At 39.4% G+C, this 15,134-nt stretch overlaps 1 protein-coding gene across 5 annotated transcripts in view; it reads right to left on the bottom strand.

Annotated features, from left to right (window-relative positions):
• Positions 1 to 15,134, bottom strand: part of TBCD (tubulin folding cofactor D) — a 213,888-nt gene that overhangs the window by 122,210 nt on the left and 76,544 nt on the right. For all 5 annotated transcript variants that reach the window (XM_061616465.1, XM_061616464.1, XM_061616466.1 and 2 more), the window contains exon 15: positions 7,755 to 7,911. In XM_061616465.1, coding sequence (XP_061472449.1) covers positions 7,755 to 7,911 — 157 coding nt within the window. The remainder of the gene's footprint in view (positions 1 to 7,754; positions 7,912 to 15,134) is intronic.

Genomic DNA, 15,134 nt, shown 5'->3' with positions numbered 1-15,134 from the left:
TATTTCCTGATTCTGCAGGCTAATCTTGCCCCAGAGCCAAGTGGCTCCATTTACCTGAGAGCCACGCCTCTCTTTGCTTCTCACCACGCAGTACTCCAGGGAAGACTAAACTGCCTGTACTCCCACACTGCCATCAATTTCTTCTGAGTTGAAAAATGGTACTGTCCTGAAGTACACGTAAAGGAAGAACTTTCCAGTCTTTACAAGAGTAAACTTCCTTTTCCAGTTACTACTGGCATCTGTCAATAAAATTATCCAGCAATTCAACAAAAAATATTTTTAAGCCTTTTTAAGGTTTATAGAAACACAACATAAAAGAAAGCTAGCTTCCTATACAACAGCATTTTTAAAAAACCAGAGAATTATACTGTTTTGCACACTATTGCTTAATGAAAAGATAATATTCTTCAATTAGGGCATCATTATAAGGCACTGAATTACCAAAACATCTGAAGGGCACCAGATTGGAGAAACCTGTTCTAAAATATAGCTTTCTGGATTTTACCTGTCTACAATTTCCTTTTTAAACATTCTATATATATTTAGTAATTCCTGTCCTTCAGTGAATAGATTTTAAGTTTGCCATTTCAGAGAGTAAGATCTTCCTTGTAGTTCCAAGGTGATTCTTATGGGCACTACCATCACTAAAGTAAATCTCTCTCAATATTGCTTCCATGGCATTCCATACGCCAGCCTGAGAAAGAACAGTGGAGTGTGCTTTAAAATTTTCCTCAATTTCTGTATAATTTTTCTTTCTGAGCTAGCCTAAACAAGACATTTTAAACCCTCAAAATAGGAAAGCCAAGTAGTTTTTTTGTAACCACCTTTATTGAGTTTTTTAGATTTAATACGAAAAACAACAGCTAAGTAGTTCGTCATAGTACTGCAACAATACTGTCACATGACGTTAGATGGCTTATTGAATCTCTTTTGGAATTAAATCACCATCTGAGACCAGTTAGTTGAAACTGAAATAAAATCAATACACAGATAAACACTGCAGTTTATTGTTCCTATCATTCAAACTCTAACAGAATTGCAAAATACCAGCCATCAATTAGAGCCTCCACTCACCATATGCTCAGAGGCACATGTTACTCAATTCTTCCAAGCTACACAGGAAGTGGATTGGGCTGTGAAAGACCAACCCAAATTGTGTTTGCATTTTGACCAATTTGTAGGGCAGTACAATATCTCAGAGAGGAGGTCAGGTCTCCTGCTCCCCTGGTGCATTCACTATAGCTGCCCAATTTCCCTGCTTTTTAAAGTTTGATAGAAATATCTGTGGGCTATAGGTACGTTCTTAAACCGCAAGGTTTTTTGCCTACTAGTGAATTTCCCTGCTTTTTAATCCGGGAGGTAAGAAATGGGATCCTGTCCAAGTTTGCTGAGAATGGATGGATCATTTGCATGCTTATTGAGTTCAATGGGATTGACTCCCCTGCAATCATGCTTAGGATAGGTGAAACTGGCCACAGAGGATGGGGAGGAGAGGAGGAAGATGAGGGAGGGGAGAACAGGCAGAGGGGAGGACTGGGATGCGAGCAGGCAGGAGGGAGAGGGAAGAAGGACAGGTTTGATCATTTGCATATTTGAGTTCCGTGGGATTTACTCCCGTGCAATCATGCTTAGGATAGGTAAAACTGACCAGGGGGAGGGAGGAAGGACTGGATTGGGCAGGGGAGGAGGAAGGGAGAGGAGAGGGGAAGGAGGGGGAAAGCAGGTCTGATCATTTGTATGCTTATTCAGTTCAATGGGATTTACTCCTATGCAGTCTTGGTTAGGATAGGAAAAACTGACCGTGGGGGAGGAGGAGGGGGCGTGGGAAGGGGAAGGAGCATAGTGGAGGGGGACAAAGGAAGGGGGAGGGGAGGTTTGATCATTTGCATGCTTATAGAGTTCAATGGTATTTACTTCCATGCAATCATGCTTACGATAGGTAAAACTGACCATGGGGAGGAGGAAGGGGAGGGGGAGGAGGAAGGGGAGGGGGAGGAGGAAGGGGAGGGGGAGGAGAGGGAAGGGAAAGGAGGGAATTGGAAGGGGATGGGGAGTGAGGGGCAAGAGGGAAGGAGCAAGAAGGAGGGGATAGGACGGAGGAAGAAGGGCAGGCAGGTTTGATCATTTGCATGCTTATTGAGTTCATTGGGATTTACTCCTGTGTAATTATGCTTAGGATAGGTAAAACTGACCGGGGGGGAGGGGGGAGGGGAGGAGAAGGAGGAAAGGGGAAGGAGGGGATGGGGGAAGGGGGAGGGTTTGAGCATTTGCATACTTTTTGAGTTCAATGGGATTTATTTCTGTGTAATCATGTTGGAAAATGGAAATGGACTGCCTTCAAGTCGATCCTGACTTATGGCGACCCTATGAATAGGGTTTTCATGGTAAAGGGTATTCAGAGATGGTTTTACCATTGCCTTCCTCTGAGGCTGAGAGGCAGTGACTGGCCCAAGGTCACCCAGTCAGCTTCATGGCTGTGTGGGGATTCAAACCCTGGTCTCCCAGGTCGTAATCCAACACTGACCTGGGGAAGGGCCAGGGAGGGGAGGGGGAAAAGTTTGTGTCAGTGGGCACTGCGCAGAAGGCAAGACCCTTTCCTTTCCAAAAGGAAAACATTGTGAACAGTATCATTGCTTTGCAGCGTTTCCCCCACCTTTATATTCTACAGCAGGCACATGTAGCCTCCCACCCAAATTTAAACCAAAGCTTGACCCTGGCCACATCCATACCAGACCTTTATTTCACTTTGGACAGTCATGGCTGCTCTCAAAGAATCTGGGAAGTGCAGTTAGTGAAGGTGCTGAGAGTTGCTAGGAGATGCCCTGTTCCCCTCACAGACCTTCAATCAGAGCGGCTGACTGTTAAACCAGTCTGGCTGCTGGAGCTCTCTCAGTGGAATAGGAATTTCCTCTCAGCACCCTTCCACACTTCCCAGGATTCTCTGAGGGAAGCCATGACTGTCTCAAGTGAAATCAAAGTCTGGTGTGGGTGTGGCCATGATTAGTCATGCCCAGTAGCTGTGAGTCTGGCTTTTAGAACACTGAAAGTTGGTCCTTACTTAGCATGCCCCACGTTGATAGGCAAAATTCATTAAATTAATTAAAAATCAGGCAGGAATTTTTTTTAATGTTTAAACTGCAGGAGATGAAGGTTAGAGTATGGGGCAAGGTAAGTATTAGGATTACAGGTACTCTGTGAACAGGGCTGATTTGTAATGAATTTCAACAGATTATGAGAACTCAGAGAGAAAAAATCCAAAAGGGCTCTGGGTTTTTTTCTCTCTTTTTAGACTTTGAACTCTTTATTCTCTCTGACTGTTTTGTGTATTGCCATGAAAATTGAGAGGGTTGTTAAGCAAGCGTTTCTGAGTTCAGGACTATAAGTTTTGTAAGGTTTTGTTTTGAAATGCATCAGAATGGCATTTATTGTATTTATCTGCATTTTTGTTGTACACCGCCCAGAGAGCTATGCTTGTGGGGCGGTATAAAAATTAAACATATAAATACAAATAAATAAATAAATAAATGGGGGGTATTTTCAATTTAACATTGCAGAATGTGAAAAACCCACACTGGCTATAGTACACAGCCACTCTCATGGCTGTAAAATTATCCATAAAACTCCACTTGCAGACACGCTGTAGACCTTGTACAGGAGTGAGCATACATCTCTAACTTTGAATCAGAGACAGTGGCCTAGTTTGCACATCATATGAAATCACAGTGAAAATAAACTATGGTTTAATGAGAATGAGCAGCATACCAGTGCACACTGCTGAAACTACAGGTGTTGTGCTTCTCTCCCAGTCCTGCTGTTACTGCACTGCCAGGAAACAAGCAGTAATCTAGCTTGCCATGTTGTCCAAACCAGGGCTTGTGGTTGTTTCTCTCCCAACAAATCCAAGTGGAAGCCAAGATTTGGTCTTGACTTCCCAATCGTAGTTTGTCTGGAGAGAAAGAAACTGCTACTGCAGGTAGTTAAGCCAAGCCTTTTGGTTTGTTGCTTCTGCTTGCAACAGGGAATGACACAGTAGGAGCAATTTGGCAGTGTACACTAGCACACTGCTCTTTCAGAGTACACCATGGTTTATGGCTTGCCGTGTCATCTGGTCATTACCTTGTGTTCTAATGTAAAAAAAGCTCTCTTTACTAATAAATGAAATTCTCTAATCCTTTGCACAATTTACAAAACATTTCATAATAATGTGAATAATAATAGTACCACTGTGGATTAATATACGTGTTATCAGACAGAAATCAGACTGGTTCATTAGGAACCACTTTTAGATGTATGCACTCAACTTGGACTCTTCACTTAGAAAAATGAATATCAAAACAAACTAGAAATATGTTTAGATGAACTTCCATCCAGCAGAGTCTCACAGATAAAAAGATCTAAATCCTACAATCAAAGAGCCACCTGTTCCAGGGAGCACAGTCAAGGCGGTAAAGAGATATCTCTCTCAGCATACATTTGCATATGAAACCAGAATTATGATTCTGATTGAATAGACAAACAGCATTTGTGAACATGTTAACAAACAGACTAGGAAATGCAGTTATATATGCCCAGCTCACATGTCATAGTAAACCACTGTTTATGGTTTAAACCCTGGCTTCACAGTCTGATTTGTTTAAACAAACCACATTCCCTGGTTCTGATGTAACAACTAAACTAGGGACTGTGGATTGTTGCTGCTGCGCACACTAGGGGAGGAATGACACAGTAGCAGTTTACTGTAACGTACAACCACCACCATGCCCTGAGAGATCACATGAATTTGTTAAGAAAGCATTCTTTCCATCAAATGTTGTATATTGTACAGCATTAAAAATTAAATGGCATATGTGACATTCTGTGACTTGCTGTGAATACAACATGCATGCATTTTTTTCAAACAGCCTTGGCAAGAAGGCATGAGGGTACTTATAACGCTAACGTGCAGCATTATCTCAAAATGATATAAGGGACATAAAATCTCAAAAACTGCACAAGTTAAGCCCAACTCCATGACTGTTTCCCTAAGTTTGCATACTTGCAAAGACAGCCCTTTCTGTTGTGTGAACTGTACAACTATGAACTTCAAGCAATCCGTTTCAAGATATGGAATTGTTCATTTTTTTAAAAGGTAGCAGAATTTATTTCTGGCTGAATAGATGGCTGTTCTTAGACAGAAAGAATGACACACCTAAAGCTAGAACTCAGAGAATAGAAAGAAATGACATGTGATTACTGTTATTGGCACTAAACCAAGGTGTGCTAATACAGGTGAAACTGTGTGTCATGCTGCAAACGTTCCGAATTCTCAACACAGAGCTTTATTACTCAGCTTGTACACTAAGTTAACGCAATAGGAAAAGACAGACAAAAATACAGCTTTAGGGCCTCTTTAGAAGAACTTTATTTCTCAGAAATAGGGTAAGTTGAAGCATTTTCATCAAGTGGGGACTCATAAGCAAATAATGAAAGTTCTGTAGGTAAACCCCAGGTTGCCAGCAATATCTTTAGCCTTTAGCTAAAAAACTGATTACATAAAAATAGTTTTACTGCATGCTTCATTTACCAGAGATCTTGTAACATTTCTTCAAGATTCATCACATTTCACCACTGTTTGGGTGATATTTCTTTTCTTTTAAGTATTTAATTAAATAAAAAAGGATGCTTCATATAAAGTTGAAGTGTGTAACCAAAGACCCTTAGGAATTACTCTTCAGATGACTGAAGAGGAAAAACCTCATAGTTCTCAAGCAAGACAACTGTAACATTTATTTATTAGAAATTCCTCATCGACCACATTTCATCTACAATGATACCACAGCACTATACAAAGGTAAAGAAAAATAAAACCAATATAATACAACTAATGATAAAACACAATTATAGATAAAAACCCTAGAGGCAATAGAAAAATCAAGCAGAACAGACTACATACAAAAATTTTGAAATTGGGTTAAAATTTAAGTTAAAGAAAATAATCCCATTTTATATTTATCCTATTTTTTATGCTGCATCTTCATTCATAGAGGTCAGGGAAACATAGATAGGATTATTCCATGTTATCCTCATGCAACCTTGTGAGGCGAGTTAGGCTGACAGACAGTGTCTGACTCAAGATGACCCAGCGCAAGTCATACTTGATCAGATTTAAAACTCAGGTATTCCACTCCAAGTTCAAATTTATCCACTATACTACACTCGCTCTCTTCTAATCAAGAACATCAGAATACAATTCAGAGTCATTTACTACATTGTTTAAGCGTGTCCTAAGAACTCCATAGATAAACAACAACTATGTACATATCAGCACACCTTGTCCTGAGGGTCAAGTGTCTCATATAGGTCAAGGATAGAAGGTGAGGATGGGTGTAACACACCATGAAAAGGGTAACTGGATCTGCTAATCATGGAACTTCTACCTAATAAATGTTAGTAATATGTAACCACAAAATATTGTCCCCGCTGTTTCTTTGCTAGTTTGCTGCAATTAATTTGAAAACCATTTAGCCAAACCTAGTTCAATTTATTCATCATGTTTGAAATCCTTCCAAATTATGGAGGCAGGTCAGAACATTTCAGGAATAGAAGCTCTATTTTATACCCATGCACCATCTGCCAATTTGAGGGAGGGAATTTACAACCTGAGGTTTCATCTAGATCTTACCCTGGATAGAATGTCAGAGCAAAGTACATCTCAACAGGCCTGCTAAACTAGTGTGACAATGTTTAGTTCAAGACTTTGCAAGCAAAAGGAGTGTGCCAAGCAGGACCACATGTTAGAAACATGGTACTTTGCTCCTGACATTATATCCAGGATGAGATCAAGACTAGACTTGAGGCTTGAAAACTTCCTCAAATTGGCAGAAGGTAATGAATGAACCTATTCTCAGTTCAATTTTTATTTTCTGCTTCCCTTGCTAGGGCTAGGAAAGGAGGGGAAAGAAAACAGCAACAAACCTGGAGCCAGCTCCTAATCATACAGCTGTTATAATCCCACAAGTGGTATCAATTCCAAAAAGTTTCATTTTTTAAAGAGCATATTTCTCATTTCTGTAGTTGTTGAATACATTTGAAAACATGTGGGCAATATCTGGCATCAGTGTTCACAGAATGCATCAGATTAGCTACCGGCCCTGTCCTCAAAGTATACAGGCACACTCCTGTTTCCTTAAATTTACCCATAATATATTTCTTGGCATCATACTTCATCTTACCACGCAGGTCCATGTTCTACTGAAATTTAATCACCATGTCAAGAATAAAGCATGCAAATCAAGCAACTTTATGTAAAATAGTAACATGTTTTATCAAAGTTATTATTTGCACAATTTATACTGGCATTTCATCGATGCATACTATATGTATTTGGAGCAGAAGAGCATATTATGAACTGTTCTGACAGAAAGCAAAATATTTTTCTAAAATTTTACTTTTTAGAAACTAAGATTTTATTCCCCTTCCTTTTTTAAAGGGGTCCAAAATTTCTCCAAGAAAAAGGAGGTCAAAGGGTTACTTTGGCAGCTCCATTAATACACTGGCAGAATATTTTTTTGCTCAAACAGAAAAGCACCAATAACAGGTTCCAGTACTGACAAATGTTTTGCCAAATTATTTTGAAGGTGACAGGGGGGCTGTTTTTGTTTGTGTTATGTGAATTGTCTCACTTGTAAGCATCACTGAAAGGCAATTTTCTTCCACGGTTCATTTTCTGAAATGTGTTCCATCTGTACGAAACAGATTAGAAAAGGTTTACTTACCTTGAAATTTGATTGACGAAGGGTCTCAATTCTAAGGGGTCATATGCTCGAGCAAAAGCCCAACATACATAGCAAGCAGAATCCCGTACATTAGAGCCGACACTGCAGGCTCCTCGCTTCTCATCGTAGCTCAGTCCTTTTAAAATCACAGGAACAACTGTGGAGAATTATTGTAATAAGAAATATAAACTGCACAGAAATCTTTCATTGTAATTCTTGTATGAGAAAAGGAATAATGACTGTCAGTGAATGACTTGTACAGTTGGTCACTGTTATGTAGCAATGGGATCAATTCCATCTGAGATGCTTTTGTTCCCTCTAGCCCCATCCTGCATCAGTAGTGCAAGACAGTACAAACAAAATGTTCATTTTCCATCTGTTTAGGTGTTGGAGAAAGTTTTTTTTTTTAAAAAAGAAAAGCTTATGTCCAATAGTAAGGTTATCCTTCCTACCTTCCTGGTGCTAGAAGGGATGAAGTGTACACCATTGAAAGAAAACTGTATTGTTTTTGTTTTCTAAGAGAGAAATGTTCTGTAAATGGCCAAGCACTGCTGCAAGGCGGGGGTGGAGCTTTCCCTACAATGTTTTTCCTTTGTTTTAAAGGGCTGCATAAGTGCTTGTGCAGAATAGCAGGGAAGCTCAGCTAGCGATACCTGGGCTTCTTGCAAGACAGCCCAGATCTGGATGGACAAGAACTATATTTTTAAGCGAAAAGATAATTCTTCAGGTTTCTATCCTTTACAGATATATTATTTCAAAACATAATGGCAAAATAAACCTCACTAAAACAATTAGATGCCTAAGTTCACAAGCCAAGAGTTGACTCAGTGGCTGGGTTCAGACACCATGATAAATCACAGTTTACCGTGACAGGAACGGACTGTCATTTATTGTGTCAGAAATTAGAATAAACCATAGTTTATTGTGACATGCTTTCTAGAATAAATACATTTCAGGGTGCTCATTTCAGAATGAACACACAATCTATTTAATCAGCTGCACCTAAGTTAGACAACTACAACCATTCCTGGACCAGGGGAGCTTGGCCACAGTAGTTCAGGCATTGGTGACTTCAACATAGGATTACTGCAATGCACTCTGTGGGGAGCTTCCTTTGCACTTGACCCAGAAACTGCAATTACTGCAGAATGCTGCAACCAGATTGCTGACAGGGGTGAGATCATATCAGCATATAACACCCCTGGCTCAGAGATCTGCACTGGTTGCCAATTTGCTACCAGGCCAAGTTCAAGGTGTTACTATTAATATAAAAACCCCTTACAGCTTGAGACCAGTTTACCTGCAAGTCTGCCTTACCCTATATGTCCCCACTCAGGCATATCTGCCACATAACATTCAGTTCCACACTTGTAAGAAATCATTCTTTTAGTGTGGCAGTACCTTTGGAACTCCCTGCCTATTCACATCCAGCAGGCGCCTTAGCTGTATTCCTTTCGGAGCCTTCTTAAAACCTTTCTGTTTAGGCAAGCCTTTCCAGACACACAGATACTGATTTGTTTTAATCTTAGTTAGTAGTTGTTTTAACTGTGTTAAAAACAAGTAATTAAAGACATATTTAACTTTTATTGATAATTTTATTTTTTCTATGTAAGCAGCTTAGAGGTCTTTACATTCAAGCGGTATATAAATTTTGTTAAATAAAAAAAATATATTCTATCCACCATAATTTGTAACCTGTCGAATTCACTAAAATGCCATTAAAATAAGCTACGTTTTGTATTTTTGATTCCTGCATTCCCAGCTGCTGAACAAACTGTCCATACAGTATTTAAGAGCCTTTGCAATGCAAGCTTAAGCATGGTTGCTCAGAAGTCCTTGGGAGTAAGCATCATAAAACTCAGTGGAACTTACTCAGTTAACATGAAGAAGATTGGGCTGCTAGTTGTGTTTTTACAATTACTCAGCTAAATGGATTAAACAAAATTTACAGTATCACAATACAGAACATATTAAAGTTTGACTGAAGAACCTTTCCTTGTAGCCTATCACCTCTCTAGTTTTCTCGTATGAGAAGGATTTGGTATTACTCAACTCCCTCCCTCCAACATGGTACATCTTGCTCCCTCTTGCTCTTTGATTATGGCACACAGCAATCTGGACACATGCCACTATGATCAACACATTTTAAGTATAAAGGTGTCCTGTCTTGGTTAAAGGTAGTAAGAGTTAACATATTCTGTACTTGTTGTGACTTTAGACACTTTGGCCATGGTTGACTGCCTTCTCTACCTCATCATAGCTCATTTTTACTAGCAGTACCTTCTACTGGTGTTGGCAAGCCAGCCTCTCAAAAGCTCCAAGTTTTCTAATAAATACTTGAAAATTATTCCCCCCACCCCAAATCTTATACTATGATTCATCTTTTTCCAAGGCCACTGGGAATAACAATATTCATAAGGTCAGACTTTGAAAAATAGGTCTATTGCTATGAAGAAACATCACCCACACTTGGTGTAAACTATTGTTCATCTTTACACTTGGTTATTTATAGATCTATATCAGGGTAGAAGAACCTGTGGTCTGTAGGCTTAGTTAGGCCTGTCAGGTCTCCTCATTTGGCCTGCAAGGCCATATTGCCCAAACTACACCTATTTGCCCTATCCCTGACATCTTATGACATCAGTTGTGGGGCAGATAAAAAACTTTGCTAAGCTAAAGGGGATTTGCAGGCACTGTTGTAAGCTAGTGCTTTGCAAAGAGGTCAACAAGGTCCAGCAATCAGCCAGTTATTGGGTCTTGAGAAGCCCCTTGCAAGCACTACCTTGTGGGTGCAAGACCCATGCAGACAAAAAAAAATCACATAACATCATTGTAATGCCAGGTGATTGACAGATGGATAACTCTGCCCAAATGCCAGACTTGGTCCATAAGGGATGAGGGAAGATAATGATGTGGCTCACTGACCATATCCAGTTCCCTACCCCTGCTCTAACTAGCAGTTAGCTGTTAGACACACCTAGTCCATAGCCCAGACAAAGTTTACTTTTGAATCTCACTTATTTAAATGGAAGAGTTACACATCTGCTCAAATCTCTCTCATTAAACAACATAGTCTCATGAAAGTTGGTATCTTATTTTTCCCTAAAATTCCTCAAACACACCTGTTTCTTATTATTTATCAGTTTAGTGAGCACAACTGCTTTATCTGCAGCACTCTCAAGGCAGACCACAGAAGACATTTCAAATTGCTGAGCTGAGGTTTACATCTATCCTCAGCCCAACGTTGTGATGTGGAGAAAAGCCACCCATTTTTGCCAGCAGCTGGTAGGCTACCTGCAATGACCTGGCAGGCATGATACAGTTCCCCACCACTGTCTTAGAACTGCTGGATCAGTAAATTCTGTCTAAAATGAGAAGGCTGAGTTATGATACCTTCCAATGTCTATACTTCACTTGAGGAACCAATGTCTATACTTCTCCTGAGGAAAGCTGAACTATGGAACTCCGCTTCCACAACGAAATCACTGTGGCAAATAATTCAGCAATTTCCAAAAAGGGAGTATATATCAATAGAAAATGATGTAATTGCCAGCTGTTTACACCCATCTCCATCTGTCACAATTTACTGGTGGCCTCAGTAATTTTCACCTATCTCAACTGGGCCTTGCTGGGTAGAAATTTAGAAAAATCATGACCTAAAAGTATCTGGATACCAAATACTGGAAAGAATAATACAGTAATTGAACCTTCTTAGACCCAGCAAAATTTTTCTTATGCTCTTATCCTGCCAAAACATTTGTCATTGGTGATTCCATTGATGGTTACAGATAGGAAACCCACCGATACTTTACAAATTCAACAAAGTATACATACTATATAAGCCTGAACAGGGAGAAAAAACTGTAACATGTCCACTTTCAATTAGCTACAGATTATACTAGGTTTAAACAAGAACAACTGATTGATAAACCTTCTCCTGTATTTCATTCTACTTTTAAGGAACCATACACACATGGTTAAAATTACACACAGGGAATAAAGCAATGAAAATGAGAATTATACAAGACAATAGCAATATAGTAAAAGACTTCAACCCTACAGTCTTTCAGCTTTTTCTTTTTTTTAGTGATGCTGAAGAAATTTCTGAAAGAAATCTTTCACACAGTTCCAATGGTACACTGCCAAAACCTACCAACTGCACAGGTTTCCCCAGAAGGCTTCCTCTTGGCATCTGCCAATCCAGTAATATAGTTTAAACATACTGCTTACTGAACAGTATGTAATTTAATCAACTGCTGTAGCCTACAGAAACAGCCTGCAGCAAAATAAAAGACACTTAAAACTCTTACACTTTCCTTTCTTTGTCAAGATTTTCACTCCAGATCTTGTTTCTGTGGTGAACACAAGGCATGGAGGGAAGGGCCGCAGCTCATTGTTGGAGTATCCACTTTGCACACAGGAGGTCCCTGGTTCAGTTCCTGGCATCTCCAGGTAGGGCTGGGAGAGAACCCTGGAGAACCACTGCCAGTCAGTATAGACAATGCTGAGCAAGACCAATATCACGGTGCACTCACTGATGCCAATACAGTCACTCTGAAGGATAAGCAATCTCTTCCAGCCCTTCTAACTAGTAGCCAAGGCAGTAGCAGGAACTGAGAAAAGGGTGGACAGAATCAGCTGCCACTACGACTACCCAATGGTGGTTTCCTCAACAGCTCTGTCCTTTGCATTAAGACAAAATAATACTCAACTACCACAGAAGGATTAGGACTAGTTCAGTATTTGTTAAAAAACACATCTGGATGGGTCATCTTTATTCACTGTAAAGTCTAAGACAAAGAAACTCAGAGTCTAAGAAGTTAAACGCACTGCTTTCAGGCAGCTAAAACTACTCTACATGGGAAAGCCACACAGCAGAACTAATAGTTTGGTATTCCCTTCTATGTTTTGTAAAAGAAAAAACAACCTAGCAGCAGTAATACAGTCTTGAAAATGTAGTTTAACTTGTTCTCAAGCATGCTGAATAAAGTGGTGAAAAAATGGATTTAACTGGTTATACATGAAAAAAGCCCCTGGAGGCAGTTTTTGAAAATCTGCCATAAATTTCCTCTTGTGAAGTTTAAACATTACTGCTATTGATATTACTGTTTATGCTGTTCTTTCCACCTCAAGCTTAAATATAATCAGGTGAAAAGGTTGGTTTTGTATAAACCGTGGAAATCAATGCCCTGTTAATTTGCACAGCATTCTTCGCTTTGGGAAACATGAATGAGAGGTGTCAGGCAGAACTACTAAGTTTTCTAATTAAAGAAAAGGCCAGACACCTCAAGAAGCAATTTCATTTCAGAATAAAGGGTCACTGATTATGACAGTGCAGCCCATAACATGTAGGCCATGAACAGATGTCACACTAAACCAAGTTTTAGTGTGACATGCATAATCTTCTCCCATGCTACAGCATTCCCATCCCTTCTCCTCCCACATAACCAAGAGGAGGAGTTCAAAAGCATTCATTTCTGCTTTTAGTTAGCCATGGCTTCCCATTTTGCCCAAACCAAGAACTATATTAACTATGGTGAGTTTAAACAAGCGTGCTTCAGAAACCATAGTTTGAAGGTGGTTTGCTTTAAACTAACCATAATTAAAGGCCACCACAGTTCAGTGCTCAAAATAACACAACTAAAAGCAAAACATCCAAGCTCCTCCACCATCTCAGGAGAAGTGAGGGGGAAGTATGCAAGCTTGGGAGGTGGCTACGTTCATTCACACTGCACCAAGACATGATTTAGCATGATATCTAAACATGGCAAAAACAACTATTAACACTTATGAAAAGATAGGAGGAGAAAGATATCGCATTATCTTATTTCTGATTGCATAAGTCAAAAAGTCCATGTAATTCTTTTTCCTTTACCTTCTTGGAAGCAAGAAGAGGAGAAAAAGAGAGGACATTATTTCTACATTTGAACAGAACACCATCAACCCCCTCCCCCCCCCGAGATGCCTGACTGTGAGCTCCCACAGTCAGATAATCAGAGGTACAAATTTCAAAAGTACATTTGATACAATGCCACCCGACTCCTCCAATGAGCAGTATATAGGTTAGAAAACTGCCAGCACCCCTGTATACACAGGCTGTGCCCCCAACAGAGCAGAGCCACTTTAAGGAGAAGATATGTCCTTATCAAGGGCTTCAGGAAACACCCAGTATAATCCCCCAGTCTCTGTTGGGTATTTAGCCCTGACCCAATCTGTCCCTTCTCTTAATTCACAACACGATATGGTTCATGGAGAAAATTTCCTGAACTTACAAATTACTTAGTTCAAACTCAGTGTCCAAAATAAAAGTTTGTTAAGATAATGATAGGGACATGGAAGGCTGGATATTAAATAGACAGCACTTAAAAATAAATGCAAAGGACAATTTCTGTCTTGCCTATGCATTTCAAAATCCCTATAAAATCTTAATTCCATAGTATCATGAAGGATAGCTGTCTTGAAAATACAAACTGGAGACAGCTTATATGGAGAAATATTCTTCTTTTTGAACTTTGTGCATAAAGGGAATAATGGAGAAAAATGTAGTCAACCAATCACTTTTGAGGGATTCCTGCCCATAACCAATGAAAGAAGATTTTCTCATGGTCAGGTGAGCTGTCTCATAATGGGTGATATCAATGTCATAATCAGAGTAGACCCATTGAATAAATGGACTTAAGTAACACCCAATACTATGAGTATGACTAACACTGGATATCACCCCAATGCCTTTTAAGCAAATATAACTAGCCAGGTGTATCATAGACTTTTTGACACCAGGATATAGGCAGTTGACAGACCCCAAAGATCAGAGGAAAGGAAGAAGAGGTGAGAACTGAGGAAAGCTTCAAAATCCTTACAGATAGAAGAGATATTTTGTTTCTGTAGTTAGCACACACATACATTTTGTGTTGGAGGAAGGGATGAAGTAAAATGTTAATGTCTGTCAATTTGAGACTGATTATACACATGAGTGATACAATCGAACAAGATTTGCCCAGGCCCATTTTGTAAAAATATTGACATTTTGTGATATAAGCTATCAACTATTTTGAACTTTGTGAGGGAGTATCCAGACCAAAAACAGTTCTGAACTCAGGATACACCTTGGTGATATCCTCTCAAAATAGTATTATATTCAGCTGTTTAAACATTCACAGTTTATTTGAAAACAAAAAGGTTAAATATTCATGAGAGTGAATTAAGTGTCAAATCAATAAGTGCCATTAAATTTGATGTGATCACATAATCAATTTGCAGTAACCAAACACATATTCTAATTAAAAGTCTTCGAATAGAAAGAATTCTTATGTAATTAGCAGCTCACATATATTGTATATGGAGAACCAACAGTATCCAAATCCACCTGCTGAATTTCAG

Source organism: Rhineura floridana, chromosome 3 (genome assembly GCF_030035675.1).
Source record: "Rhineura floridana isolate rRhiFlo1 chromosome 3, rRhiFlo1.hap2, whole genome shotgun sequence".
Taxonomy (NCBI): domain Eukaryota; kingdom Metazoa; phylum Chordata; class Lepidosauria; order Squamata; family Rhineuridae; genus Rhineura; species Rhineura floridana.
This window is presented reverse-complemented; position numbering and strand designations above follow the sequence as displayed.